Genomic DNA, 25,921 nt, shown 5'->3' with positions numbered 1-25,921 from the left:
AATAAAGGTAGTCATAAGGAGGGAACCATTTCATCAATAAATTGCTCTTTGGGTTATTTTCTCTGTCTAAACCATCCTAAAACAATGGTCTTTAATGGCCCATTTAATGAGAAGGGCCCCGCATACAAGGTAGCAGGAATAGGAAACGCTGCCCACCCTCTGGCGTGGTCCCTGAATGCCAGTCCTCAGACAGCCAGGCCACTGCTGCTGCTGACCTCCATCCCAAGGTTTACAGGAGCAAGGGGAGCATTGGCCCCATGTGTGAAGTCAGGTCCATAAGATGTCATCTCCTTAGTGGGTGGTCTTTTTACTTCATTGAAAAGTCCATAAGAAATCTGGTGGCAGAATTATTTTAAAAACTGATATAAGTGGTTGAGCATCTACTTCATGTGTACATGGTCCTGGGTTAAATCCCCAGTACTTCCTTAAAAAAGAACTGATGTAGATTTTTTAAAATTTCACCAGCTTGATAGGGTGGGAGGGATTTTAGGTGGGAGAGAAGTTAGAATGGAAGAATAGAACAGGTTTTTAGAATGAGAGAATTAGTCCCAAAACGAAAAGGAGAGTGGAAACATGTGAGTGACATTGATTCTATAACAGATTTGAAGTTTATGGACTTGAAAAAGCTACGTTACTTATTCGGTTCCAGCAGGCAGGAGTGAGCCAATGCCCTATACCAGGTGTGCTTCTCTTGGCCTTGTCTTCTCATGGAGCTCTTCTTCAGGAGTAACGTTTCCCCTAACTTTAATCATTTCCTGGCTCCAGGCTCTGATTTCATCTCCTGACACGATCATTCTGTCTGTTTTCACAGATCCACCAACTGTCAGAAAGCAATCCCTGTACTTTAGATACCAAGTGGGTGGAAATCCCATGGGTTCCCAAACCTGCCTCAGTCTTTGGCCAAGCATGCCAGTTCTTCCCATTTCATTGGACAAGGAAACTGTCTTTAGTTTTCTGTCTTCCTCTTTCTCCCAGTAGATTGACAGGTATCTGGTGAACCACCTCAGAAGTACCAGGTGTCTTTTCCCAAAATTTTCTTAGGTCACTTCTATAACTTTCATACACATGCACACAGTGCTTACTGCATTTTACTCATTTCACGTCATCGTCTTGGTCACAGACACTTGTACAATAAATGCCCTTTCCAACAAGGTGCTGTAGAATGATTTTGCTCCCTCCAAAATTTGAAGCTGACTTTTATATCATTTCAGTTCTTTTTATTAAAATAAAAGAAAGTTTAAAACTTCTCAGAACTCAGAGTTTTATATAGGAGTTTTTATCTCAAATATGTTAAAGATGAAAAGGTCTTATAATAGAGATTGTGACTTCCAGTTATATGTTATGTGAGAAAAAATTAATTCAGAAGATAAACTTTTGGGAGGGTGATATCAATCAGTATGCCACTCTCATTTTCTTGTAATTAATTCCTGCCTTAAATACCAAGATCAGTTCTTACCTGCTGGAAAAAAAGGAAGGAAGATAGGAGAGGGGGGAAAGCAAAGAAAACTTGACTGTGACCTTGGCATCCAGTAATCATTCACCTTTAATACAAATAGTAAATGTGAGCGCTGTGTTTGCTAATAATATTTGAAAGATCATCACACAAGGGAAACTAGAAAAGCTCACGAGTACCATTCATTCTCAATGTGACTGTCTTTAACCTCACTAAATATTAACTTCCAGATGACTTCCAGATGAGAATACAAAATTTACTTCATAAGACCACAGACATTTCTATATGTCGAAAGAGGCTTTTTTTTTTTTCCCAGAGAAATGGTGGTTTTTTCTAAAAGATTTATTTTTATTTATTTATGCCCCCCCCACCCTTGCGGCTTATTTTGCTGTCTGCTCTCTGTCCATTCGCTGTGCATTCTTCTGTGTCTGCTTGTCTCCCTTTGTTGCATCATCTTGCTGCACCAGCTCTCTGCGGGATGTGGTCCATCAGCTCTCTGTGGGGCATGGGCTGTCAGCTCTTCTGCCTTCACAAGGAGTCCCTGGAATGCAAACCCAGGGCCACCCATATGGTAGGCGGGAGCCCGATTGATTAAGCTACAGCCACTTCCCAGAGAAATGTATTTTTAAATTAGAAATTGTATCTGTCATCCTTGTTCTCTACCAGCTGGTTGAGGGAAAAAAATCAAAAGTAAAGGTCATGAACTCTGAGCTCATTCTGAAAACTCTGCCTCTTGCCCACATCCCCACTCCCCTCCCCCAGTCTGTCCTTTTTAACCACAGTGAATGGAGGACCTTCTCTGGATCAGGCATACTTTAGTTCTTAGAGTCACAATAGTGAAAGGCACTGTAAGGGACCTCAGTGAGCTTACGGCTTAGGGGAGAGCCAGGCATGGAAACAAGCACATGGCATGTGAATATGCTTCACAGCTCTGGGGTTCGAGAGATATGCCATTGCTTACTTTTCTATATCAAGTTTAATCTGATTTTTAGTTTCCATTCATCAGGTGTAGAGACCACCAGTATTAGTTATGAAGAGGAGAACTCTAATTCCCTGGGATCATGTTGGAGCCCTGGGCTTACTGAATTAGAAAATGTAGTGGATGGGCCTCTGAACTGGTCACTGCCAAGCACCTCCTCATCCACACCCTTATGGCCTTTTTCTAAGGTGGGCATCTCCACACTCAGACAGGCGGAGGCTGGATCTGGCCTCCCTAGGCACATACAGAGACATCCCCCACAGTCCTGGATGCTCTGTGCTCAGAGAGCCCAGGTCTTTTCTAGCTCAAATCCAACAGCAGTTTACTTTTCCCTGGTGGGAGCTGCAGTGAGACGGGGAGTGGTGAGGAGCTATATGTAAGGGACTTGGGCCTTGAGAAACTCCCTCCTCAGTTGGGGTGGAGGTAGAAGAGTCATTCATTCATTCAACAAATATTTACTGAGTACCCGCTGGGCCCTGGGGATTCAGTAGTGAAGGAAATAAACCAAATCCCTTCCCTCAAGGAGTTTACATTTTAAAGGGTCAGGTAGACAAATAAGAAAAAGATTTAGTATGTTAAATGCTGATAAGTGCAAAAAGGAAAATAAATCAGGGAAGAGGAATGGGGATTGGTCAAGGGTGGGAAATGCAGATTGCCAGTTAGATCCAGTGAAAAGGGATAGTCTCACTAGGAAGATGAGACCTGAGAAAAGACCTGAAGGAAGTGAAGGAACAAGACATGATATCTAGGGAACAAGTATTCCAGGCAAAGACAACAGCAAGTGTAAAGACCTCGAGAAGGAAACATTCTGGTATGTTCACGGTGACCCCAATATGACCAGTGTGGCCACAACAGAGTGAGGGTGTGAATGGTTGAGAACGAGATCAGAAAAGAGAATCAGGTTCATGTAGGGCTTGGTAGATGAAAAGCCTTTGGGTTTTACTCTGGTAAGCAAATAGAGGATTTTGAGCAAAGGGGCAACATGAACTGACTTATGTTTAGAATCACTCCTGGCTGCTGTGTGGAGAATAAACTGAAGGGTCAAAGGGCAAAGAGACCAGTTAAGAAGCCACCGCACTAATCTAATGAGAGATGGCAGGAGTTGGACTAGAACGATAGCAGTGGATGTACTAAAAAGTGGTCAGATTGTATATATATTTTCAATATAAGAACCAAGGTAATTTTCTGAATAATCAAATGTGGGGTGTGAGAGAAAGAGAAGGAAAGGAAAACTCCATTATTTTCAGCATAAGCACTGGAAGAGGAGATAGGGAACCTTTGGGAAGAGGAAATTGGAGGGATAAGATCAAGAGTACCTTTTGGACATGTCAGTGGAGATAGTGAGTGATGGATGTTAAAGCCTGGAGCTCACAGGGAGAGGTCTAGCTGGGTGTCATTAGAGACTAAAGAGATTAGCAAGTGAGTAGGGAGGCAGGAGGAACCAGCAAAGGAGACTGTGGAGGAGTGGCCAGAAAGACAGAAGGAAAATCAGGAGGGTGTGGGGTCCTGAAAGCCAGTGCTTAAGGAGGAGGGGAAGGATCAGCTATGTCCTATACCTCAGATAGATTGAATGCCTCAAATTTGAGACCAAGTGTGAAAATTTATTCATGAATTTATCAAGGTGAAGGTTATTAGGATAAGAGCCGAGACTTTGGAGAAGTGGTGGAAGCAAAAGCCTGATTGCTTAGGTCAGTAGAGGATGGGAGGCTAGAAATTAGAGGCAGAGAGTACTCTTTCAAAGCCTTTTGCTTTAAGGGGAAAAAAAGAAAGAAAAGAAAGGGAGGGTACAATAGCCAGAGGAGAAAGAGAGGTCAAAAGGATTTTGCAGTATTTAAAAGGTAGAATAAAAAGCATATTTGCAAAACTGTCAGGAAAGACCCAATAGACGGGAAACTGCTGGTGCTGGACAGAAGGGAGAATTGCTAGAGCAATGAATGTCCTAGAGTAGGTGAAAGAGGAAAGAGGATTAGCCATCCCTTAGAGTGGGACATGTAACAGACCAGGAAGCAGAATGTCGACACAGAGGCAGGTGAGGGATAGAAGCCATAATGGGAGGTCATAGGCATTCTCTCCTGGGTGTTCATTTTCTCAGGAAGCAAGGTCATTAGTTTGATAGTGAAGATACTTTTTTTTTTCTTCCCTAGGGAATCCACTGTAGCAAGAAAAAAACATCTGAGAGCCTATTTAGTTTCTTTCTCAGTAGCTCTTAAACAATTATAAGATAGTAAGATAACTGTTTGCAAGGCATAGTGGTCACATCAAAGTTATCCCCAAGCCCCCAGTAGGGCAGAGATTCTTCCAAGATTTTACAGGGAGAGAGAGATGCCTGTTCCTGGGGTTTACTGACAGGCAATGGGCCGCTGTCAATACAGCCTCCTACTGTTGCTGCTGCCACCATGCTTGCCCTACATTGCGTGCAGGCCTTGGTAAGCACCTCTGGCTTCCACAGCCTTTCTGCTCTCACAGAGCTGAGTATGGCCTCCAATTCTGACACCTGGAGTTTAAAAAAAATTACACTGCAAAAGATTCCATTTGATAGGAAGTCATTGATAGTTTGCTGCCCATAGAGAAAGGAACATGGAAACAGACTGCATGAAAAGTGGAGGAGACAGTCTGCCTCACTAAACCACTAGCACCCAGGAAGTCAGACCATGTCACTCACTCTCTGACACAACGCTTCTGCCTGTAAACTTTGCTGACCTGTACCAAACTTTGTGCTCAGTGCTGAGCCACACCAAAGACAAATCTAAGGACACTTTTCTTCCTCATCTTTCTGACACTGTTGCCCACCCCCTCCTTCTCAAAATTTCTTCCTACCTCTCTGGCTGTGTCTTCTCAATCCCTTTTGAAGTCTCTTCCTCCAACCAGCATTTAGCATCAGTATTCCAGAGGATTCTGACTTTGCCCTTCTCATCTGGTGTGCTCTTTCACACACATGGCTTTGACCACCGTAAGCTGCAGATGACTCACAAGCCTGTCTCAGTCCAGACCTTTCTCCTAAACTCCACACCAGTATATCCCAACTTCTTACTGTGTATCTCCACTTCGGTAGTCCAAAGACATCCCAAACTCATCCTGTCCAAATTAAACTCAAGATCTTCTCACAAAGATGTGCTCTTCCTACTGTATCCCCTGCCCTAGTGACAGGCACTACCATCCACCTGTCACTTAGGCCACAAATCTGGTTGCCACCCTGGACTTCTCCCTGCATTCCCCAGTCACCAAGCTGACTTCCCACGTAAGTTAATCACAAACATCCCATCACTTTATTACTTGTCTTCTGCCTTTTTTTTGGACCAGACCACTCCTCCTTGGGATCACTGTACTAAGCACTGTAATTAGACTCTCTGCCTCCATCTTAAAGAACCTACCTCTCTACTCTCTACACTGCTGACAGAATTATTTTTCTAAATCCCTAATCTGGCCATATCACTTTCCCTTTTATCACTCTTTGGGGAACCCCTCCACGCATTCACTTTAAAGACCATATTCAGATTTCTTAGCCCATGAGCCCTTCACAAGCCAGCCTCTGTCTCCCTACCTTCCTTGCCTCATCTTCTGCCACTCTTAACACATATACTATATTCCAGTTCCATGCAGTCTTTTCTTCTTCACTAGAAACAAGTAGCCTATTTCCTTTGCCTTCACCTGGATAACTCCTATCCTTTAGGACTCAGCTTTGTGTTTCTTCCTCAATGGAGCCTGCCCTGATCTACCAATCTGAAGTATATGATACTGCTGGGCTCCCACAGCCCATCCTGCTTCCTGCTGTGATAGCACTGGCCTCACTGGCCTGGAGTTACCTGTTCTTCTATCTACAACCAGACAGAGTGCAAGACACTGTCTGATTCACCTGCATAACCCAGCACTGAGCACAGATGCCTTCTACAGGTCAATAGTCAGAAAATGTTTCCTGAATGAAGAGTAAGACAACTATATAATTTGTGGAGACTCGTGGTGACAGGGTAACATGGGCCTTGTTTGTGTGGGAAGGCACTGAAGGAGCTGGTTTGGGCTGTGCCACAATGATGGGTGACAATGAAAGCCAACCTAACCAGTCTCATTCTGCAGATGAAGGCTGAAGGTCGAGGAAAATATTCACCATTTGCCTATTGATTGTGCCCTACTGGTTCAAGGTGTGCAGTAAGTTTTATGTAGAAATTAAAATATTATAGAAAAACTGTCATAAAGCTTTATTTAAGATTTTATGTCATAATTTTCGATTTCATAATAAAGATATTATCACTGTTTTTCATCAAATGAGTGATATCACATTATTTTTAATAATATATATATAACTGTATTATATAATCACATAATGATAGATAGATAAATAGAATAGAGAAATAGACCCAAGCATATCTGTTTAATTGATTTTTGACAAAGGTACAAAGGCACTTCAATGGAGAAATGAGAGTGTTTTGGTGGTGGTTGTTTTGTTTTTTAAATATTTTTATTGTCTTTTTTTTTAAGATACATAGATCACACAAAATGTTACATTAAAAAATATGAGGTTTCCATATACCCCACTCCCTACCCCACCCCCTCCTCCCACATCAACAACCTCTTTCATCAGTGTGGCACATTCATTGTATTTGGTGAATACATTTTGGAGCACTGCTATACAGTATGGATTATAGTTTACCTTGTAATTTACTCTCTCCCCCAGTCTATTCAGTGGTTTATGGCCAGATATATAATGTCCTGCATCTATCCCTGTAGTAATCATTCAGGACAACTCCAAGTCCTGAAAATGCCCCATATCACACCTCTTCTTCTGTTTTTTTTAACAAATGATGCTGAAATAATTGGATAACCATATGCCCCCCAAAAAATAAACTGACACATCATATGCAAAAGTTAGTCAAAACGGATCATAGAACTAAATGCAAAACTTAAAACCATAAAATAGTTATAAGAAAAAAGGAGAAAATATTTGTGACCTGAGATTGGCAGAGATTTCTTAGATATAACACCAAAAGCACAATCCATAAAAGAAAAAAATCATAAATTGGACTTTATCTAAATTAAGAATTTCTCCTTTTCAAACAATGCTATTAAGAGAATGAAAAGACAAGTCACAGACTGAGAAAATACTTGCACATCACATATTTGATTTTTTAAAATTAGTTCCAAAATATATAAAGAGCCACCAAATTTTGATAATAAGGAAAAAATTTAAAAAGAAGGCAAAACATGATCAGACATTTTACCAAAGAAGATATATGCGTAGGAAGTAAGTGCATAAAAAGATGTTCAACATCATTAGCCATTAGAGCAATGCAAATTAAAACCACAGTGAGATACTACCACCTCATTAAATGACTAAAATTATAACAACTGACCATAACAAGTGTTGGTAAGGATGTGGAAGAACTGTCACTCTCATGTGCTATTGGCAGGAATGTAAAATATTGAAATCACTTTGGAAAACAGGTTGGCAGTTCCATAAAAAGTTAAATACACACTTCCCACATGACACAGCCATTCCACTCCTAAGTATATACCTTAGACTCTAAGGCTTAGAGAAATGAAAACGTAAGTCCCACAAGGACTTGTACATGAATGTTCACAGCAGCATTATTTGTGTTATCCTCAAACTGGAAAGAGCCCAATGTCCATTGTGGTAGTTTCTAAATATGTCCACAAATTATTTGGTACTTCTCCCTTTTGGGTTGTTTGGAGCTGTATATACCCCCAGAAAAAACATGTTCTTAAACTTAATTCATTCCGATGGGTTGAGCCCATTATAAGTAGGACCTTCTCATGAGGTTACTTCAGGTAATGTATGGCCCCTCTCAGTCAGGAGGGGTCTTAATCCTATTACTGGAGTCTTTTATAAGCAGAATGAAATTCAGACAGAGAGAAAACCACAGGAAGCGAGAAGCTGAAGGTCAACGAAAACTGGAAGAAAAGGGAGAGGCCAGAACCAGGAGAGGTTGGCATGTGCATTGCCATGTGACAGAGGAGCCCAAGACCAAGGATCACCAGCAGCCAACCCCAGAACATCAGCTTTATTTGGACTTTTTCCTAGCCTTAAAACTATGAGCTAATAAATTCCCATTGTTTATGTCAACCTATTGCATGGTATATGCTTGAGCACCCAAGAAAACTAAAACACCCTTCACGACATGAAGCTTAATTCCTCTCCCATTGAATATGGGCTGGACTTAGTGACTTGCTTCTATTAAATAGAACTGGCAGAAGTGGCATTGTGCAATTTCTAAGATGAGATCAATCAAAGTCATTGCAACTCCCTCCCTCCTTGCTCTCTCTTGTATCACTCACTCTGGGGGAGCCAGCTGCCATGTCCTGAGGATGCTCAAGCAGCTTTTGGAGGAACTAAAGCCTTCTGTCAAGAGCCAGGTAAGTGATCCAACACAGAGCCATGTGAGCGATCACTCTTGGAAGCAGACCTAAGTCTAGGCCCAGTCAAGCCTTCAGATGACATCTTGACTACAACCTCATGAATGATCCTAAATCAGAACCACCCAGCTAAGCCACTTCTGAATTCCTCATCCACAAAAAAACTGCAACTTGTTTTAGACTGCTAAGTTTTGGGATGATTTATTGCAGAGCAGTAGATAACTATTACTTCCATCTGTAGGTGAATGGATATCTATACAATAAAAAATAATGAATATACATACACATAATGAAATGCATTCAAAGTAAGTATGCTATGTGTAAGATGATAGACAAAAAGATTCCATTCATATCAAAATTTAGACAATGCAGTCTAATCTATAGTGACAAGGAATGATTTCAAAGGAGCAAAAGGAAACTTGGGAATAACAGATATGTTCATTATCTTGATAGTAGTGATGGTTTCATGGATGCATACAACATCAAAACTTTACTGAACACTTTAATATGTACAATTTATTGTACGCCAACTATACTTCATTCAGTAGACTGTTTGAAAAATCTTGGGAAACAAAACAGAAAAGTAGTACTCATAATTCTTCTACCCCATAGAGCCATATTAACATTTTAGTGCATTTTCTTCCAGTCTTATTTTCATGTTTTCACATAGTTATAATAATGTTATTTGTGTGTGTGTATATATATATATATAAAGTTATGCATGTTATCTTTTTCAGTCAACATAGTTTCCTAAAAATAAGAAAGGAATATAATCATGATATGGAGGGCATAAAAAAAGTATAGCAGACACTAGGTATAATTTGCTGCTGGTACCATATTTCATCTAGCCTAAGACACACTTTTTTTCACATTTAACATCTCTGAATTTGAGATGATGTTACAATTATAGTAAGAACTTTTTTTCTTTTTTAATAATACATTAAAAATGGTGTGTCTTATATTCAGTGACATCTTAGAGTCAGTGAAATATGGTACATTTCAAAATCTAGGTAAAAAGAACTATTTTCTAGTTAAAAGTAAGTTCCTGAAATTATCTCAAGAAATAAAAAGAATACTTGATTGGGTCAGTATACATGGAAGAAATTGAAAAGTTGCCAAAAAATTGGCCTCTCTAAGACTCCCACCCTTAATGGACTTTGCAGTATGTACAATCCAACTTTGCAAACAGATCTAAGGGAAAGTTTAAACAAATGGAGAAGCATACTATGTTCCTGAATAGGAAAACTTAATCTTATAAGGGTGTGTATTTTTCCCCAAACAAAATAACTTTAATGCCATTTCAGTCAGAATCCCAATTTTTTTCGTTATGCCTGTCACATACTACGTACTAAGTAAATATTTCCTGAGTGATTAGATGAATGATTTGCCAGAAATTTTTGAATAAGATTTATGATAAATGATTCTGCTACAAGATGTTACAAATCAATAATAGTTACAACAGTATGATAGTGGTACAAATAGACAAACAGCTCAGTGCAACAGAATAAAGTCCAGAAACAGAATGTGTGTGATGAAAGTGGCATTTCAAATCTGTGGAGAAATTATGGATTTTTAAAAAAAATAGTGTTGGTATTAGACAAGCCTTTGGAAAAAATAAATTATGCCTCCACTTTGAGTTCTAAATGAATTAAAAACAAAATATAAAAAGTAAAAGCCTGGAACTAGTAAAAGAAAATATGGGCAACTGTGTCTCAAATCTTAGCAGTGGAGAGGACCTTTCTAGAGATGACATCAAAGCAAAAATGGTGCAAGACGTTTGAAAATTTTGGTTACATAAAACTTTTAAAATCTTTATATCAAATAGAACCATAAACAAAATTAAAAGAAAAATAACAAACTGAAAAAAATCTGATGTTTCCAAAGAGTTAATATCATTAGCATATAAAAAAGAGGGGAAGCGGATGTAGCTTAACCAGTTGGGTGCCCGATACCACATGGGAAGTCCTGGGTTCAGTCCAGTGCCACCTAAAAGAAGACAGGCAGATGCTACCTCCCACTGCAACAGAGCTAGACTCCACCCCTGCTGCAACAAGCAGAGGCCATAAACCAGCAGATGCCACAGCCCCCAGGGAACAGATATGGTCAGGCTGTTGGGCATTCCCCTCTTGTGGGAGGTTCCAGGTTTGGTTTCCAGTGCCTCCTGGAGAAGGCAAGCAAATAATGAGTAGACAGACCAGAGAACCATCTGGGGGAAAGGGGGCATAAATTTTAAAAAGTAGATTAAAAAAAAATAAATCTTTGAAAAGATCTTACACATCAGCAAGATAAAGGCTAAGCACCTGTGAAAAATGAACAAAGGATATGAGCAGATAATTCACAAAAGAAGAAATGCAAAGAAAACTTACTCTTCATGGAGAATTTTAAAACACAAATTCTCCTGAGCAATGATTTGGTTTCTCAGACTGGCAGCCATGGACCCTCTGTACTGCTGGAGGTGGTCTAGTTGGTACAGTCTCTCTGGAGAAGAACTTGGCAGGATATGTTAACATTTTTAACTGATCCAGCCAATCTCCTCACTGCACATTTATTTTAAGAAATAATCAGCTAAATGTGAATGATGAGTGCTTGATTCTGTCTGTTACAGAATCATTTATAAAGATGAAAGCTTTGGAAACAAACTAAATGGAAACAGTAGAGGATGAAGAAATGCATTTCATTACATTCAAATACTGAAACGCCATACAGTAATTTAAACCCTTGTGTTCTTAAATATTTAAAGGCATAGAAGAAAGTTTACAATATAGTGAAAAAAGCAAATTATTTTTTAATTCAATTTCACTTTTCCTTAGAACATTTTATTTTTAATTAATTATTAATAAAACTATTTGGAAACAGCAAAATGTTATTGATTATTTCTGGAAAGTAGGAGTGCAAGTTATTTTTATGTTTTTCTTAAATTTTCTACAGCAACAAAACACAGGAAAAAATAAAGCTGATAAATATGTTGAATACAAAATAAATATTCAATAGTATATAACATATGAAATAAAATAAAATTGTATGGCTCACCATATGACCCAATAACTCCACTCCTAGGTATCTTATCTACTCAAGAAATGACACAAAGACTTACGCACACATGTTCATAGCAGCTTTATTCACAATAGCAAAAAAATGAAAACAACCCAAATATCCATTAACTTTTAAGTAGATAAACAAAATGTGATCTGTGTACATACTGGAATACTATTTGACAATAAAAACAAAGGAAGCAGGGAAGTAGATATGGCTCAGGCGACTGAGCTCCCACCTACTACATGGGAGGTCCTTGGTTTGGTTCCTGGTGCCGCCTAAAGAAGACAGCAAGCTGGCGGGACCTGCAGGTGCAGCAAACTGATGCAACAAGAGAAACAAGAAGAAAAACATAATGAGAGAAATAACAAAAGCTAGGACCAGAGGTTCCTGGTGCCTCCTAAAGAAAACAAGCAAGATAGCAAGCTGATGCAATGGGCAGGCACAGCAAGATGATACAACAAGAGACACAAGAAGAAAAAGCATAATGAGAAACACAACAAAGCAGGGAACTGAGATGGCTCAAGCAATTAGGCACCTTCCTCATTGGAGGTCCCAGGTTTAGTTCCCGGTGCCTCCTAAAGACACAGCACACAGCAAGTACAAAAAACAAGGGGTGGAGAGAAACAAATAAATCTTTAAAAAAAAAAACAAAGGAAACAGTGATAGTAGATGAACTTCAAAAACATTATGCTCAGTGAAAGAAGCCAGACACAAAAGACCATATATGGTATGATTCCATTTATTTCAAGCATCCAAAAAAGGCAGATAAATAGAGACAGAAAGTACTTTCGCAGTTACCTCAGGGTAGGAATGGAGAATGACTGTGAGTGGGCATGAGGTTTCTTTTTAGAGTGATGAAGATGTTCTAAAATCAGATTGTGGGGAAAAAAATAGGAAAACAAAAAAAGAAAATTAGATTGTGATGTTGTACAACTCTGAAAATAAACTAAAATTCATTGAATTGTACACTTAAAAGGGAGAATTCTATGGTATATAAATTATGATCAATAAAGCTGTTTAAAACTAATTTTTAAAAAATTCTTTGGCTAAAACATGATAGACTTCTGGAATAAAAGGGACCCTTGGTTTCTACATGGACTTTCTCACTCTAAGAGGACCTGAGCCACGTGGACTTGTGTTTATAGCTTGGAGCAAGCCAGGAATTAACCTAGCCTTAAGCTAATTAGTTTGGTCCACCAGGATGATATAAGCGTACAGCTTCAAGTTTTCATAATAGAATGTTGGAGAAGTACGTGGCTCTTGCCATACTTATCCTGAGTGAGGCGCAGAGCATGATCATCATTGCAGGAGGGCTACCCCTACCCAAGGGCCGCTATCAGGTATCCCTTCTTGATCTTTCACAAGTGTAAATATGTAGCATACAGGCTCTTGAATCAAGCAGACCTGTGTTCAAATCCTGCCTCCCCTACATATTACTTGTGGGATGTTGGACAAGTTACTTCACCTCTCCTAGCCTCAATTTTCTCATGTGTAAAATAAGCCTAATAATAACATCAACTTCATAAGATTGTACAGATTTAATGGGATAATGCTTTTAAAGCTCAGTGCCTGGCACATAGTAAATTCTCCAAAAATTTACTATTATTGCTTGTGGTAATGATAATTATTGTTCAGAATGCCTCCTGAGCTCTAAGAATCTAGCTAGCATCATTGTAATATTCATACTGGCTGTTTATAAAGACCTGGCAGATAGGATGCTATTCTTGTTGCCTGCTTTTCACTTATCTATTACAGTGATCTAAGTGTTGTCTCTAACTAAAATGAGTTACTATTGCTATTGTTTCATTGCAGACAGCTGTATCTATAAAAAGGTTTGCCCATTTAATGGTGGCTCTTTTTTGGTTCAACCCTCTGCATCAGATTTCCAGTTCTGTTGGAACCAGGCTCCTTATGCCATTGGTAAGGAAAACTTATCTCACACCCTCCCCTTTTATTGATACTTCTGAATTGTTCAATCCCATGTAAACAAACTCACTGGCTTACTGCTAAATCGCCTTAAACTATGTGAGTATGGTTAGTGCTCAAAGTATTCTCTTCTTTCATTATTTTTTTTTAAGATTTATTTATTTATTTCTCTCCCCTTCCCCCCCACCCCCCGCCCCAGTCTGGGTTGTCTGTTCTCTGTGTCTATTTGCTGCATCTTCTTTGTCCGCTTCTGTTGTTGTCAGCAGCACGGGAATCTGTGTTTCTTTTTGTTGCGTTGTCTTGTTGTGTCAGCTCTCCGTGTGGGCGGGACCATTCTTGGGCAGGCTGCACTTTCTTTCCCGCTGGGCAGCTCTCCTTACAGGGTGCACTCTTTGTGCGTGGGGTTCCCCTACGCAGGGGACACCACTGCGTGGCATGGCACTCCTTGCGCACATCAGCACTACGCATGGGCCAGCTCCACACAGGTCAAGGAAGCCCAGGGTTTAAACCGTGGACCTCCCATGTAGTAGATGGATGCCCTAACCACTGGGCCAAGTCCGCTTCCCATTCTTTTATTATTATTATTATTATTATTTTGGTTCCTCTTTTAGGCTTCCTTTGTTGCCTTTCATTTGTTCCTCCTCCTCAGGGCCTCTGAGCATGTGTGCATTTGAGAGCACTTACACATCATTTCTCATTATGTGATTGACTTGTAGTACCTCATCTTATTTTTCTGGGCTCATTTCTTTTTTCTAAAGTTTGAGAGCTATACATTTGTTCCTTAGAGTCACCAGCTTTAAAACATTGACTGATATCAGGGGAAACACAATGCATTCAGTGCCACTCATACGTTGAAGCTCACAAGTCTAGAACCACAGAAATTGTTCCCTCAAATACTTTCCTGCCATGAACATGTCAGGATGTGAGTGTGGTATTAGTTTTGTGGTTCACGATCAACAATCAGACATCCTTTTGAGAGTCAGATGTTCCAATTAGAATTGTTTTCCTCAAAATAAAACAGTTTGTTAATAGGTAAATGTTAATAGAGTTTTGAGAAGGTAGCAGAGGGACCAATCCAAGAAATACTGGGAAGACTGGCCAGACTTCGATAAAGATTCAATATGGTAAAAAGAGAGGGCAGAGTTGAAATGACTTCTAGATTTTGAGCCACAACACTGGAGGTCACTTGAGAGGTCAAGACTAGGGGCATGGGTGTCACCAGGATGAAGCCAATAGAGTGGATGAGTTCACCAGGGGAAAGAGTGCAGAGAGAGCAGGGCAGGGTGGAGTTCAGAGTGAGAGTATGAAGAGGCCAGTAAAAAAGACGGGTCATCAGAGGGGAGCCAGGGCAGATGCAGTGCCTGGAGGTCCGTAAGTTTTAAAAACAGTTTCAAAAAAGGGGCCATCCTTTAACAAATAACTCAGCAAACCCAGTGAACCAAAGGTATGTCAAGGACTGTGAGGAATAAGATGCAGCCACTGCCCATACATACATGGCAGGAGGAGAACAGAGGAGGAGGGACCAGGTAGCTCAGGGATGCTAGGCTGGGCCTTAAAGAACAGAGGACAGAAAGGGTTTCCAGGCATAAAGTCATGTGCCAAAGGAGAAGGAATGTCAGGCTATAATCTGGACAATAAGGGGGGGAAGTCCTGCGGGAGTTTGGTGGCTGAGTGGCCAGAAGATCCGGTTACAGGGTTTAACTAGGAAAAAAAATGGCAATGAGAAATGGGAAACAGTACACACCTACTTGAAGCAGAAGTTTGGCAACTAAGAGAAGGAGAGAGGGTAGAGAGACTGAAGACTCAGAAGCAGGGGGATATGCATATTTGAAGGAAGAAGAGAAGCAATCAGTGGAATGGTAGAGACGGAGGCTTCCAGAGAAGTCAGGGTAAATTTGGCACAGTCATGACACCACCACAGCCACCCAGAAGCAGGCTGAGCGCTGACATTTCATTTCCTTGCAGTCTGTGCTTTCCCATACCTCCTGGCCTTCACCACTGACTCCATTGAGATCCGCCTGGTGGTGAATGGGAACCTGGTCCATACAGCAGTAGTGCCTCAGCTTCAGCTTGTGGCCTCTAGGGTAAGTAGAACTGAGATTTTACTGCTGTCTGAGGGGCCTTGGGAGCCCCAAGCACCATGAGATTTCTGGAGAACCTCTCATCAAGTTAGGCTGATGACGTCAATACCATTTGTGTGTCCAAATACCAGAACTAAGATGAAAAAAAAAACAGCAAAGGGCCTGATTGGTTGGGTTTTCAGGTGTCGCCTCCTAAAGCTTCAAAATACTCCTCTTTCATTGGAAGAGGTGGCACTTAGGGAAAATCAACTGAAGAGAGAAATCCCCAGTCAGAAAGTGGGTCCGTTGTTCATGTCACTGTTACAGTGGAGGACATTCTAAGGTCTATAAAAGTAAACACTGCAATGCCTCTTTCGTCCTTTGCCTTGTTCTATCCTCAATTTGAGTTTGTATCCCATGAAAGATGGTTAATTTGCTAATATCTAATGCCACAGAATTAGAGCCCACTGAGGCATGTGGGAACAAATATGAGTTCCCATATTGTGTCACTGGCACATAATCCAGCGTTCTAGTCCCCTCCTCTGAGTCAGCCCCATCCAGTCTTCCCCGGCCCTGCCAAATCTGGCTGGTCCCCTGCTGCATTCCCCCGTCACTTCCTTGATCCTGGCATCCATCATATTTGGTGGCAACTGCTCGTTAGTCTGCCTTCCCTCTTGCACTGTCAGTTCTGTGAGAGCGGGGACTGTGCTTTCTTACTAACAGCACCAGTCGTGTGCCAGTAAATGCTTAACCACCAGCTCTCTGGAAAATGGGCACTTAAAGATATAAAAACATCCATTAGTTGATGATAAACGTTACTGATATAAAGATTATGTAGCTCACAATTTACAAATAAAATATACAGTGTTCTTTATCATAAAGTTCATATAGCAAGTTGGTTCTCATAGTATACTTTTGCTGATGTTTACTGAACTTTTATAATTGTAGCCAATCTACAGTTGCAATTCAACTATGATTTTGCAATTGGAGTTATCCTTCAATCCACTAATTATTTTTCCAATAAACTTACTGTCATTAGATCTAATACATGATCTGCTATTAAACTATTTCTCACCGTCATACAAATCATATTCATTAAGTCTAGACAATCAACAAAACAACACATCAAGCTCTGATTTGGATCATTTACTGATTCCCATGATGTAAATAGTCCCACCATGATTGATTCCAGGCTACCAACGTGACGCCACTGATGGGGAGTTGGGAAGAGGTGCACAGCAGCCACCAGTATACAGTGTTACCACCATACAGATACCATAAATATAAATGACCTCAAGAGAATAGATCATAGTAAATGTAGTAAAAACAGAATATAATGAATTTTTATATTTATTACCTTCATTTTAATATAATCTATTTAAGTTTATATAATTTAATTTTTAATAAAGGCTCTGTTTAATAACAAGCTTGCAAAATTCCTGAAAATCAGCTCTCATGAGTCAGTTCAAGCTGGTTCTAGCAAAACCACTGTTATCACCAAACCCAGCACATAATGGGTTTGTTGAATCAGTGAATGAATGCTTAATTTTCCCATTTGTAAAATGGAGCTGAATGAATCCTTAAGAGCCTTTTATGCTCTAGGTGCCTAAAACCCCTGTAGGGAAGTGCATGTTGTGTTTGCGTGGAAAATTGACGATTGTCTATTGTGTAACAACAAATAGAGAAGGAAAGAAGTGGAAATCTCAGTTCTCAGGAACAGTCTAGATAGCCATGCCTGGCTTTGCTCAGGAAGCCCCTGTCCAGGCGTCTGGTACCGTCCCATGCTCCAAGGGATTGCCCTCTGAACAGGAGGACCAGTTGGAGGCTCTGCGGGAGGGCCAGTGGACGCAAGGCCTAGAAGGCCAGGCAGCTCTGTAATATTCTCTCTTCTTTTCTAGTCAGATATATACTTCACGGCAACGGCAGCTATGAATGAGGTCTCATCTGGAGGCAGCTCCAAGAGGGCCAGTGCCCATAATTCTCCTCAGACACCCCCAGGCCGAGATACTCCAGTATTTCCTCCTTCCCTGGGGGAAGGTGAAGTCCAATCTTTATTGTCCTGTTAATAGATATTTTTAATCTGTTCTGATTTCTTTAGTTCCTTGTCAAATATCTACATGTGATACTGCCTTAAAAAGTCACTATTTAAAGTCATTAAAAAAAGAAAAACTTGCAGTCTGGAGTGCATTGACTGCATTCTTTAATAACCTTGTGATAAGAAAAAAATCCATTATGGAAAAAAAAATAGTTTCAGTGGGGAAAAGGGAATTAAGAGCTAGAGAGTTTCCTACTTGCAAAGTTATTTTTCCTTCAGGATGTTAATAATAGTGGGTTTTTATAGCTAAAAGTATATACTTATAAAACCTAGACATTACAAGCACACCCAGTCTTTTCACTCTATCTGGCTTTGCCCATGAATCCCAGAGGAAAAGATACATAGATCACACAAAATGTTACATTAAAAAATATAAGAGGTTCCCATATGCCTCACTCCCCACACCTCCCACTTTTCCCACATCAACAACTTCTTTCATTGGTGTGGGACATTCATTGCATTTGATGAATACATTCAGGAGCACTGCTGCACAGCATGGATTATAGTTTACATTGCAGTTTACACCCTCTCCCAGTCCCTTCGTGGGTTATGGCAGGATATATAGTGTCCTGCATCTGTCCCTGCAATATCATTCGGGATAGCTCTGTGCTAGGATAAAACACAGAGCTCCCCAAACAGGGCAGCTGTGCTGCTGGGTGTGCTGCAGCTTTTTGCTTTTCTCCTGGTATTTGTGCAGATGTGACCAGTAGTGGGTACATTTTACCTAATTTATACATGAAAATGATTCCCTTGGAAACAACAATGCCTTTCAGGCACTGGCACTCATTGGGAAATCAGAGTGTAACAAAATCTTCCTTCACATTAACTATGTTGAAGAACCAGAAATCATCCTCTTACAAATAATATAAACTTTCCTTAATGTTCTGATATTCTGTTCTAAACCATATTTCAGGTGAGAGTCAGTCAAAAAATTTGTACAAGATTCCACTCAGAAACCTTGTGGGCAGAAGCATCGAGCGACCTCTGAAATCTCCCTTAGTCTCCAAAGTCATCACTCCGCCTACTTCCATTGGCGTCGGCATTGCTGCCATTCCCGTCACCCACTCCTTATCCTTGTCTCGCATGGAGATTAAAGAAATAGCAAGCAGGACCCGCAGGGAACTGCTGGGTAATGGCTCACAATTTTTGTCTTCTTACTGTTTATAAATATACCAGCTGGGTTTTATCTTTGGATATTAATCATCCTCAAAAACAATGAGCTAAAAAAAGGAAATTGTCTTAAAATAATTTATAGTATGTCTACATCAAGGAATACTATATGGTTTACCTACCAACAGTGGCATGCAGATATATATTTTTTAGTGTGGAAAGCTGCCAAAACCATGTTGAAAAGGAAAAAGGCAGTCTATGAAAAAGTGTCTAGTATTATATCATACCATTTTAAAAAAATAAAAGTATATGTTTATGATTTCCTAGAAAAGTGTCTGGAAGGATTTATATTCTGCACTTCTTAGATAATCTTTCATATATGTCCCAACATTTCACTTCACCAAATTTTTACTTGTGTGTGTTTTATTTAGTTATCACTTCCCCAGCCCAGAGACCCTGGGGCAGGTCTCTAGAGTAGTACAGATACAAGGTATTTCTTATGCCCCCTCTCTCAGTATATACGTGGAACCAGTCCAGAGAAATATAAAGTACCATAATAATTGTGAAAAGACTAGACTTGTTACAAAGCATTTTGTTCAGATGAGTGGAAATAAAAATAAGGAAAAATTGGAAGTGACATGTTAAACCAGTAAGAACTGGTTTGAGAAAAAGAACTGGGACCTGCATGGCGTAAAACTGCAAGGAAAGTTGGCCTCACCACCCCTGTGCCCCGCAGTAACGTTTCTTGAACAACTGGAGAGGGAGGTTGGAACCACCTGACAGGGCAGGCTTTGACCATGACAATGTGCATTGATTTTAGAAGTCGGTCCCTTCCACTGTGTTTTTAAAATATGTGTATTGCCATTTATAACCCACTATTTCCTATGAAAGCTTGATCGTCCAGCTACAGTTTTATAAAGCACTGTGCTTTTCAGAAACTGAACCTCTAGTTGGGAAATTACAGGGTACTAAAATGTTAACAGTGGTGGGTCTCTAGATTTTTTTTCTCCTTTGATAGGCTTTTCTGAGTCTCATTTTTTTCTGAATGGATATATACTTTATAATCAGAAAAAAAAACCTTCCATTAATATAACCCAATTATTTAAAAATATAAATTTTGTCACCATTCTTCCTGACTCTAGCCCAATAATGCACCAATATCCAATCAAGAAAAAAAGGACATTTTTCTCTTTGTGATAGTCCTGCGATATTGACCCTCCCTCTTCTCCCCTGCAATCCAGGTCTCTCAGATGATGGTGGACCCAGGTTGGAAGGAGTACCAAAGGCCAAATCAAAAACCCGGAAGCAGTTAGAAGAAAGCCAAGGAGCCCACAAGCCAGGGTCAGTGAGATCAACTAGCAGTGACAGGTAAAGAAAGGAAGACAAAAATAATACAAATAATAATAAAAATTTTCTTTAAAAGGAAAGGGAGCAGCCCCTAGCAGCCTCTGCTCAGGATAGCAGTCCTGAGTCTCATGCTGCCCAGGAGACCCTTTCAGCTGACTGATGATGCCATGAACTGGCTCATTTGGCCATTCACAGCAGAGGGTCTGCATCCAGCTCCTCTATGAGGGTCCGCAGAGAGCACAGGCTGTTAGGGACAGCCCAGGCAAATGGGCAACCCCACTAGCAACCAAACAGATGTTCAAGTGTTTATAAAGTGTAGTAAGACTTTTTCTTTTTGTTTTTTTGTTTCTGTGTTTGTTTGTTGCCCACCTAATTGATAGAGATTCTTGAAAACAAATTCTCAAAATACAAAGAAAGGAATTGTTGACTCACTTAAATCATAGCAATTTATCCCATAAGATTCTGAGTCCTTCAAGCAATAGCATTTATGATCCTGAGTAGAGGATAATGGGCTACACGTCCACAGCTTCGTTCATTCATTCAACACACATTCTTGGGGCACCTTGCACTGAGTTGGGTGTTAGAGATATAGAAATAACTAAGACCCCATTCGTGCCTTCAAGGACTCGCAAGCCATGGGGAAGGCCAAGAAGAAACCAGAGTTACGGCATTCAGGGTGCAAGTGATACAGATGAACTCAGTAAGATTGAGGGGTGCCAGTCACCTCAATCCTGACACAGGGAAGGTCCCAAACACCCGGAAAAGCTGAGCCAAATCTCATAAATGGAGTAAGCATTGGATTAGCCCTGCAGAGAGAGGGACAGCACTTACTCATGCTTTAATTTGACATTTATTGAGCCCCTACTATGTGACAAAGTCTCTGCCCTTATGGACTTTACATTCTAGTGTGGTGAAACAGACAATAAACCTGTAAAAAAATAAACAAATTTGATCATTCCAAATGGTGACAAGTGTTATTAAGCAATTAAAAAGAGATTAAGTGATAGGGAGTGAGGAAGTTGGGGGTGGATAGAAGGTCTACTTTGAGAGGGGGTCAAGGAAGCCTTTGAGGAAGTGACATTGAGCTGAGCTTTGAATGAATAAGGAGTTAGGGGAGTAGCACCTCTGACAGCAAGAACAACAGGGCAAGGGCTCTGAGGCAGGCTGGCCTGTTAAGTAAGAGACAGAAAGAAGATCAGCCTTCTGCTCTGGCTTGAGCAGAGAGCCAGGACTTGTGAGGTCAAGAGTGGGCAGAGACTAGAGCATATGAGTTTCTATAAGCCAATGAATACTTGTTGAATGAATGAATTCCTTAAGAAGTGGAAACCAGTTTTGGTCAAATCGATCATGCAACTACCCTGAGAGTCCTGAAGAAGTGGAGAAAACAGAAGGGGTAGGGTGGCCTGGGAGGAGGCTGGAGCAATTAGTGGGGCCAAGTCCCAGAACCTTGGCTGTGAGTAGGAGTTTCAGCCTTGTCCTAAGGCCATGAGGAGCCATGAAAGGGTTTTAGGCAGAGGGTGACATTATCTGAATTTGTAGTTCGTACTTTAGAAAGGTAAATAATACCTCACAAACACCTTCTGTGTGTCAACACAAGCAGGGGTGGAGATGGGCTTAATCCTCACAACAACCCCATGGTGGGGTTTGGGGGATATAATGCAGGGACACCAGCCTAAGGGCTCAGATGAGCAGGAAATTGCCAGAGAAACACCCATGGATCCTTTTCACAGTGACTTTTCTCTTCTAGGATTACATCGGGCTCCTTGGAAAGTCCTTCTACTTCAGAAGCCCATCTCGAGGGGCGATACCACTCTACTAGCTCCGACCCTGACCCAGTGACAGACAGAGAGGGCAGCCCAGTCGCGGGCAGCCCCTTTCAGCTCACAGCTTCCTCAGACGAAGACATTATTGATTTGAAGTAAAGAGTGTGTGAATCTCATTTGCCATCTTTAGTTTTCTTATGGAAGTTTATACTCTTTAAACAATTCTGAAATCAGTCCTCAACAAAATGGGGCTGTTAGCCCATCAGTGATCCTTTGAACTAGATGTTCTGTACATTCAGCCACTCTGTGACTCTCCAATGTCTGGGGCCATCTTTCTTGACCTTTGTTTCTTTCAGTTCAGGAACCATCAGCACCCTTGTAATAAAGGTAGTAGATTTCACTGAAGTTTTAGATAGAAACTTTGAATAAATCAAAAATGTTCCTTCTTATTTATCACAACCTTCTCTTATATTTTATATAGAGGGGAAAATTGTCTTTTATTAGTTTTGATCTATTATTTATTATATGATTATAACATATTTCATGTGTTTCTTTTATAAAGAAAAGCCATTGCTTTTTAAATGTATTATAACTAACAGTTTTCTTTCTGTACCTTTTGGCCCCTGTCACTGTCACTGTCTCAGTTCACTGTGATTGGAACCAGACTCTTTTGAGAAAAGCTGAATGGTTAGATTTTAGGGGTTCTCCCTTCCTCCTTGCATCTCACAAAAAAATAATAAGGTATAGGAGCTTAACAAGAGTCTTAAGTTTATTTTGTTTGGTTTTATTGTTACTCTGAAATCAAAACAGTTACTCCTTGTGGTCAAAATTATTATTCTCAGATTCCCTCCTCTTGTTTGGGTCTGCCTTGCCTCTTTCACATGAACCAAATGGTTATCCTTCCTTGTGTCATTTTATCTGCCTTCCCTACCTCTCTCCTCAAATTAAGAAGAAAGAAAAAATATATAGAATGGGCCATGCACATGAAATAGTGAAATATTAGCCATCAGCAGGGGTGACCAACCAAGGCCAGGGAGTGGGGCAGGGAGGGTACTCCAGTTTCATTGATGTTGTCTGCAAAAATTTTAATATGTGTGAAAAAGATAATTTACCTTTGGCTTTAATCCAACTGGATCCATTTTATTATATCTCCTCTTACCTGCCTATATTACCCATCAAAAGAAACTTGAAATTATTTATCACATGTTAAAAGCAGCTCAGAAAAGTTCTTCTTTAGAACGTTTTTATAAGTGCAGAGAACTGTGCTTGCCAGGACTTTGATGTGACAGATTTTACAGAAGTTTAGATCCCACCTCCTCACGGGCTCCCCTCTCTACCTTTTGCACAAACAGTTCAGCAGAATGAAGTCAAGCCGAAGGCTGCCTGGTTCCTCTTTGGAGAAGAGGCAAAAGCAGTGAAAACAATGCTTTTTAGATGTACCAGAAGGGCTGCTTGTAACCGTGTGTCTTCTCATATTCTTTGCAGCACTCAGCATTCCCATTCTTCCTTTGTGTTTTGTTATGCCCTATTCATACATAGGAGACAGAAAACAAAATCTGCTACATATATATCTTGATCCCACCAACAGTTTCGTGCATTAGGTTTTTTTGTTTTGGTTTTAAGGAAGTTACCAGGGCTTGAACCCAGGAACTCGTATAAGGAAAGCGGGCACTCAACCACTGAGCTACATCTACTCCCCATGAATTAGGTTTTATTATTCCTGTTTTTCAGATGAGAGAACTGAGGCTCAGAAAGGGGCAGTGATTTGAACCTGCAAATTCTCTGAGTCCAGAGTCCTACTCTCCCATCGTCCTACACACACAGCCAGGCCAAGTGCCTGCTGTCAGTTGGATCTGGCTAGCATTTTTCATGTTGAACAAGTTTGTAACCTTTAGGAGCTTCTATCTATTTTTCTTGTCATCTTCTATCTATTTTTCTTGTCTCCCACTGCCCCCCACCCCCCACCCCCCACCCTCCACGCCACTCCAAGGCTTTTTGTTCTCAGCCTGGAATAGAAAAAACAAGAGCTCTTTGGAGCATTCTTCCAAAGAGATCAGCAGCATGAGAGCAACCTCATGATTTGACAAGAGTCACACTCGGAGCAGTGAATGTAGAGGGCAAGAGGCAACCCTACTAATCAGACCGATGGTGTTTGTTTATAAAAAGAGGGCAGGGGGAAGCAGATGTGGCTCAACCAGTTGGGCGTCCACCTACCCATAGGAGGTCCCAGGTTCAGATCCTGATGCCTCCTAAAGAAGTTGAGCTAGACACTGCACCCACTGCAACAAGCTAGATGCCTAAATGAGCAGATGCCACAAGCCCGCGCACACCACAGCCTGCAGGAAGCTGATGTGGCTCAGGCCATTGGGTACTCCCCTCCCATGTGGGAGGTCCTGAGTTCAGTTCCCCATGCATCCTGGAAAAGTCAAGCAAACAATGAGCAGACAGACAAGAGAACCATCTGGGGGAGGGAGGGTAAATTAAAACTTAAAAAAAAAGTAAATACATAAATTAAAAAAAAAAAAAGGCAGGATGAGAGGTTGTTCTGGCAGCAACATTTGCTTACAAAGGCCAAGAAGTGAACACCACTCACTCACGGGGAAGCAGGCCACCAGCCAAAGAGCAGGAGCAGGCTTTAGGAGTCCATGGCTTAGAGGGCTGACTGACAGTAGCTGGGCTCACTGGAGTACCTTGCCCACAAAAGCATCTCAGTATACCCCACTAGCTGAGTACAGAGAAAATCACCTAACTGCAGCAGTCTGCCCATAGAATTTGAGGCATTGGTCCACTCTGCAAACACCGGCTTCCTGTCTGGAGGAGGTACAATCCACTGCGAGAGGGAAAGAAGTAAGCAGGTGATTACAACACAGTGATAAGTACAGAGGTAAGAATTTATAGCTCAACCACAAGATGCTGCAGAAGCAGAGAGGAGAGGCTGCCAAGTCTTTGAAGAGTCTTGTGATCAAGATAGAAAAACCTTGGGTTATGATAGTACAATCAGGTGACTGCAATTGTTCAGACAACTATTGTAATCATACCAGCTAGCATTTGAGTGCTTCCCCTGCTTGATCTTTTATATACATTACCCTACTCACTACCCTCCTGGAAAATAGATAGCAAACCCATTTATAGATGAGGAAACAGGCTCAGAGAGGGATGGATTAGAAGCCAAGCTTCTTACTCCCAATGCCCTGGTTCTTTCCAGAATTATACCAGCATGCCATCGCAGCTGCCTGGACCCAGCGTTGGGTACGGACTGATGCTAGCACAAATGGCGAGATTTTACAGGGCCCTCACCTGATCATCTTCACCTGCAGCAACGACTTGGGGTACAAACGTAGAGGGCTTGGCTATTAAATCTACAGGGGACTCTAAGTAGGAAGATGGAGATTCAAAAGTCAAGTTATCCATGAAGTGAGTGGAATTTAATAGGGAGCATGGATCTCCGTTTAAGCCCTGATCAGTGAGACAAATGCGGCATGGGGGCCCCGCCTACCACAGGTGCTCTGTACCTGGAGGTCTTAGTCCTCATCCGGCTCCTCAGCACACCAGTGAGGGCGCGCTGCCAGTCCTGGCACCCGCGGGAAGAGGGAGGCAGTCCAGGACAATCCGTTTGAAGACCTTTTGCCGTGCTGCCCCCTAGGGGCAAGGCTGGGTCATGGCAGAAGTTCCAGGCGCTCCCACCCAGCCCCAGGACCGTGCTTAAGATAAGCTAGAAACCGCCGGCCAGATCTGGCAGAACAATTGCAGCCACCCAAGTTGGGGGCGGGCAAGTCCTGAGCCCGG

The 25,921-nt window shown here is 41.1% G+C and overlaps 1 protein-coding gene and 1 long non-coding RNA gene across 9 annotated transcripts in view; one reads left to right on the top strand and one right to left on the bottom strand.

Moving 5' to 3' along the window:
* Window positions 1-22,890, top strand: part of GARNL3 (GTPase activating Rap/RanGAP domain like 3) — a 215,880-nt gene extending 192,990 nt beyond the window's left edge. For 6 of the 8 annotated variants that reach the window (XM_071216986.1, XM_058302888.1, XM_058302887.2 and 3 more), the window contains 6 exons: window positions 13,647-13,754; window positions 15,726-15,844; window positions 17,719-17,857; window positions 18,829-19,044; window positions 20,267-20,393; window positions 22,120-22,890. In XM_071216986.1, coding sequence (XP_071073087.1) covers window positions 13,647-13,754; window positions 15,726-15,844; window positions 17,719-17,857; window positions 18,829-19,044; window positions 20,267-20,393; window positions 22,120-22,294 — 884 coding nt within the window. In that variant the 3' untranslated portion in view covers window positions 22,295-22,890. The remainder of the gene's footprint in view (window positions 1-13,646; window positions 13,755-15,725; window positions 15,845-17,718; window positions 17,858-18,828; window positions 19,045-20,266; window positions 20,394-22,119) is intronic. The other 2 variants (XM_058302891.1, XM_071216987.1) reach the window with 2 other exon arrangements.
* LOC131279588 (uncharacterized) lies at window positions 21,204-25,915 on the bottom strand. Its single transcript, XR_009186986.2, has 3 exons — window positions 25,648-25,915; window positions 24,881-24,965; window positions 21,204-23,660 (listed from the first exon to the last, which is right to left on the bottom strand). It is a non-coding gene; the product is annotated as an uncharacterized lncRNA (long non-coding RNA).
* Between the last annotated feature and the right edge of the window lie 6 nt (window positions 25,916-25,921).

This window comes from Dasypus novemcinctus, chromosome 8, assembly GCF_030445035.2.
Source record: "Dasypus novemcinctus isolate mDasNov1 chromosome 8, mDasNov1.1.hap2, whole genome shotgun sequence".
Lineage (NCBI taxonomy): Eukaryota > Metazoa > Chordata > Mammalia > Cingulata > Dasypodidae > Dasypus > Dasypus novemcinctus.
Note: the sequence above shows the minus strand (reverse complement) of the source record. Positions and strands in the feature narration are given on the sequence as shown.